This window comes from Sinocyclocheilus grahami, unplaced genomic scaffold (genome assembly GCF_001515645.1).
Source record: "Sinocyclocheilus grahami isolate Dianchi unplaced genomic scaffold, SAMN03320097.WGS_v1.1 scaffold187.1, whole genome shotgun sequence".
Classification (NCBI taxonomy): domain Eukaryota; kingdom Metazoa; phylum Chordata; class Actinopteri; order Cypriniformes; family Cyprinidae; genus Sinocyclocheilus; species Sinocyclocheilus grahami.
The window spans coordinates 1,215,628-1,221,105 of record NW_015505366.1 but is presented as its reverse complement, the minus strand read 5'-3'; the positions used below and the strand labels follow the sequence as shown (position 1 = coordinate 1,221,105).

At 36.9% G+C, this 5,478-nt stretch overlaps 1 protein-coding gene across 1 annotated transcript in view; it reads left to right on the top strand.

Annotated features, from left to right (window-relative positions):
- The window catches only part of LOC107594637 (vasoactive intestinal polypeptide receptor 1-like), a 28,719-nt gene that overhangs the window by 14,937 nt on the left and 8,304 nt on the right, over positions 1-5,478 (top strand). The window contains exons 4-5 of the mRNA XM_016284756.1: positions 2,787-2,913; positions 3,332-3,348. Coding sequence (XP_016140242.1) covers positions 2,787-2,913; positions 3,332-3,348 — 144 coding nt within the window. The remainder of the gene's footprint in view (positions 1-2,786; positions 2,914-3,331; positions 3,349-5,478) is intronic.

Below are 5,478 nucleotides of genomic sequence, written 5' to 3'. Positions count from 1 at the left end.
GTAAGTGTGCACGTGAAGGCTTTGTGCACTTTCTAAAATCCACATTGTGGTAAGTTCGTACGTTAATTCTTTGCGTTCTTTTCTAAAATCCTATATGGTGAGGGCTTCGCGCGGTTGCTTCGTGCCCTTTCTTGAGCTGATTAGAGCTTGTTCACCTTGGGCGCCACTCCACCTAGGTATCCTAGGATACGTACTTTAACAGGGTGTTGCTACTAGGGGTCTGTTGAGACAGTTCCTTTTAGAGCTTATGCAAGAGCAAGCGGTAGCCCCTGTGTGACAGGTCAAGACTTATGATACTAGGCTCTTGGTCGTATCCCCTTAAAGGAATCCATTTTGATTCCAAGCCTGGAGCTCTACCCCGGGCCCAGGAGTCTGGCCCTAACAGGTAAGTTTGGGTATGTAGCCTAGGTCTTTGGCCATAGGGGATAAAGTCACAGACAGCCGTCTGACGTCCCAGGGGCAACTCACCATGAAAATGGTAAAGTTGGTACTTAGTGCTCGCCATGGTTCTGGCCCGCATTCCCCTCAGCATGGCGGCGTGGGTATACCGTTCCCCATAGCGACCCCTAGAGGACGCAGTTCGAAGTTCCCTTGAAAGGGAATGTCTCAGGTTACTTATGTAACCATGGTTCCCTGAGTAGGGAACGAAACACTGCGTCCTCTAGGCTTCCTGCCATGCTTCGAACGCAAGCTTCAGACGAAGAAGTGAATGACATGTTCTCTCTGCGCCTATTTATACTAAGAGTCGCACCGGTAGTGACGTCATGGGCAGTCGCCAGCCAACGTGCTGTTGGTGTTTTTTAAATGTATGCTTCAGACACGGGTCACTACGAGGCATTCCCCATAACGACCCCTAGAGGATGCAGTGTCTCATTCCCTACTCAGGGAACCATGGTTACATAAGTAACCTGAGACGTTTTCACAGGTTGAGTAGATATTATTTTTATTTCTCAAAGTTTTGCTAATATGTGAGCAAAAAAGTTGCACTCATGATGGCTTTTAAATGTTGTCTGCAGGAAATTGGTAGCAAATTTTACAGATTACAATTCTTAACCTACTGTATGTTACATGTCAGAGGATCTAATCGGTCACAAGATGAGAAATTTTAAGCAATTTTACCATTCTGAATGCAAAACTGCTGTACGATGTGACAGTCACCACTATTCCCAATATGTTGGATGGGTTGTTTTAGTTATGAAGAGCAGGATTTTGGGCCAATGAGATTTCATGGTAGGCAGAGCTGAGGACAATAAAGTTGTCATTTTTAACTTTATTGTGTTGTATGAAATGACTGTGACATTTATTTAAGTGTATTTTTATGTTTGTCTAATAGAAAATTATAGTTTAAACAGTTTTTTGTATCTAAAAACAAATAACACTCACCATAGAAAAAAAATTAAAATAAACTTTTTGTTTAAATAGCATTTTGAGAGTGTTGATGTGTGGAACACAAATGATTGTGGGTTTTATTCATTTTCTGGTGTTTTTTTTATTTTTATTTATTCATAAAAAAATATGATGCCTATTTTGTTGAAGTTGTCATTATTTTTAGTAAGTAAACGAAATGAAACTAAATAAAAAATATATATATATATATATATATATAATAATGAATGCTCACATACTCTATTAGTAATCACCTCATTGGGCTCACCCTATGAGCCTACACTTAGTCTCACTTTATCTCAGTAACCACTTTGTAATTGGACACTGTACTCACAGAACAAATGAATCCTGGATGACTGGGCATTTCTACAACGTAAACGCTGACATAACCCGCTTGTACACAGACTCAGCAGAATCCGATTTATCAAATTGACCAAGTTTTAATGTGTCCCTGAGTGGCAGGTGGCCTCAATACTTCAACTCCTGTTTTAATAGAATGTGATGATGCTTATTTTAAGAACAATATATTAAGTAATATTGAATAACTTGAGAAACAGTTTGTTTTATTTGAAACAGTACTGAGCAACACACAGTAATTGTTCCGTTCCTGAATGAATCAGCATTTTTGAACGAATCGGTTTGGTGAATGATTTACAAAGATTTACAAACTTACAAAGACAGCCACTTGTTATGTTGCTGAATTAATCAATGTTTCGATCTTTTGTTACTTGTTTTTCCTTTTCAACGAAAACCTCTCTAGCTTGTGTTTCATAGAAAAAAAGAGCACAATTCAGATTCCTCAGATTCACAATTTCAGATTCATATTTCAGTTTCACGTACTCTTTCTGTGTCTGTCTATTTCTTTGTCATCATTGACTGGGGCACAATCTCATTATACTGTGATGTGTATGACATACAGTAAGCCCCATGCTGGAGAAAGCATATAAAAACTTATAAAAAGCATATATAAAAAAAGCTGATTGGTTTGATCCATCTGAGCTCTCCATCCACATACCATCTATATTTCATGAAATGTAACAAAAAGCATAAGCAGATTAATAAAAACATAATCCCATTACCGTTAAATGTTACTGAGAGGAAGGACCTGTGCATTACTGTAGCAGAAAGTAACTAGTAACTAAGATTTGAAGTTATTGAACTTAAACAGTAGCTTTATAGAGCTTTTTACAATGTGGTATAAAATCTAGAACAAATGAAACATCTGTTTAAGTTTTGTGACTTATTACAAAGAAAAGTACTAGATGTATCTGTTACAGGCAATGTAATGAGCAGCTGTTGCTATCTGGTGTTTTACAAGTCTCTTTGCAAAATTATGTGTCAAAATGTAGCCTATAAAACGTTGCATGCTGATCATTATGTTCAACATTATTTTAATACAGGTTTCATAATTAGGAATTGCACCAAGAGTGGCTGGACCAAAGTCTACCCATCCTATGAGAATGCTTGTGAGATTGTGGAGGATGTGGAATCGGAATCCGAGGTGAAAACTTCACTCCATGCAATACTGTACACATCCTCAGAGAATCTTATGGCCTTACTTGCTTACTTACTTGAAGTGTTTTCTTTGTTTGTTTGTTTTTTTGAGTAGAAATACTAAACAAATGTTGTGAAACAAATGCAAATGGAGACACTTTTGGGTTTGGTTTGCTGAGAGAGACTTATTTTACCCTCATTTTCATGTGTACCCCAAGATCCTGACCAGCTCCCTTCACCTCAAAGCTGACGACTCTTTTGCACTTAGTTAATTTTCTTTGAAAATATATCTTGCTTTTTAAGTGTGTAAGTGTTACTTTTCTTAAGTGTTGCTGGGAGCAAATTGTTATTGCCAATAAAAATAGCTACTGAATTTAAAGCGTAAATAACCTTTCTTCTGTCAGGCAGTTCCCTTATATTATCTTTTTTTTTGTTTTGTTTTTTGTGGCAGAGGACTGCAGTCAAATGGTAATGAGAATAGAGACAGTACTTTGAATGAAAAATGAGAGATAATATGATAATGTTCTGTACACACACACAAACAAGCAGTCCAAGGTTAATAGATGAGTGTGTTCCTAATGTGAAAAAGCTAAATAACCTTTCTTCTGTCAGGCAGTTCCCTTATATTATCTTTTTTTTTGTTTTGTTTTTTGTGGCAGAGGACTGCAGTCAAATGGTAATGAGAATAGAGACAGTACTTTGAATGAAAAATGAGAGATAATATGATAATGTTCTGTACACACACACAAACAAGCAGTCCAAGGTTAATAGATGAGTGTGTTCCTAATGTGAAAAAGACATTTACCAGTAGTTGAATCAGTCATACAAGAACATAATACTCTCTCCTGAGTGCTAAATTTAATCTCTACCACTTAAAGTCTGTTTTCATAATGACTTTCACCTGTGCCTGCATCAGGGGAGGTAGCAATGGGGTTAAATATGCACCTGAAATATAGTTAGTTGCTGTAATCCCAGAACAAGATGACCTGCTTTTAATAACAGCTATGTCCGAAAAATGCAGGATGTAGAGCAGGGATCCTTAAATCTTGCCCTGGAGGGCCAATGCGCTGCAGAGTTTAGCTCCAACCCTGATCAAAGTCACCTACCTGTGATTTTCTAATGATCCTGAAGACATTGAGTACAAATGAAACATCTGTTTAATTTTTGTGACTAATTACAAAGAAAAGTACTAGATGTATCTGTTACAGGCAATGTAATGAGCAGCTGTTGCTATCTGGTGTTTTACAAGTCTCTTTGCAAAATTATGTGTCAAAATGTAGCCTATAAAACGTTGCATGCTGATCATTATGTTCAACATTATTTTAATACAGGTTTCATAATTAGGAATTGCACCAAGAGTGGCTGGACCAAAGTCTACCCATCCTATGAGAATGCTTGTGAGATTGTGGAGGATGTGGAATCGGAATCCGAGGTGAAAACTTCACTACATGCAATACTGTACACATCCTCAGAGAATCTTATGGCCTTACTTGCTTACTTACTTGAAGTGTTTTCTTTGTTTGTTTGTTTTTTTGAGTAGAAATACTAAACAAATGTTGTGAAACAAATGCAAATGGAGACACTTTTGGGTTTGGTTTGCTGAGAGAGACTTATTTTACCCTCATTTTCATGTGTACCCCAAGATCCTGACCAGCTCCCTTCACCTCAAAGCTGACGACTCTTTTGCACTTAGTTAATTTTCTTTGAAAATATATCTTGCTTTTTAAGTGTGTAAGTGTTACTTTTCTTAAGTGTTGCTGGGAGCAAATTGTTATTGCCAATAAAAATAGCTACTGAATTTAAAGCGTAAATAACCTTTCTTCTGTCAGGCAGTTCCCTTATATTATCTTTTTTTTTGTTTTGTTTTTTGTGGCAGAGGACTGCAGTCAAATGGTAATGAGAATAGAGACAGTACTTTGAATGAAAAATGAGAGATAATATGATAATGTTCTGTACACACACACAAACAAGCAGTCCAAGGTTAATAGATGAGTGTGTTCCTAATGTGAAAAAGACATTTACCAGTAGTTGAATCAGTCATACAAGAACATAATACTCTCTCCTGAGTGCTAAATTTAATCTCTACCACTTAAACTCTGTTTTCATAATGACTTTCACCTGTGCCTGCATCAGGGGAGGTAGCAATGGGGTTAAATATGCACCTGAAATATAGTTAGTTGCTGTAATCCCAGAACAAGATGACCTGCTTTTAATAACAGCTATGTCCGAAAAATGCAGGATGTAGAGCAGGGATCCTTAAATCTTGCCCTGGAGGGCCAATGCGCTGCAGAGTTTAGCTCCAACCCTGATCAAAGTCACCTACCTGTGATTTTCTAATGATCCTGAAGACATTGAGTATGTTTATATAGACAAATTAAAGTTACCATTTTTTCCATTAATAAATAATTTTAAATAATAACAATATATTTCACATTTTTATACATTTTATTTTCTATAACTTTTTTTCAACATGACTGTTTATATTTGCTTGGTTTTGGGCATTTCTCATTTACTGCACTAAAGGTTGTGGCACAAATAACAAACATACAATCGTCCAGAAACGAAAAATTGGTGACTGGTGTCAGTCGTAACAGCTAA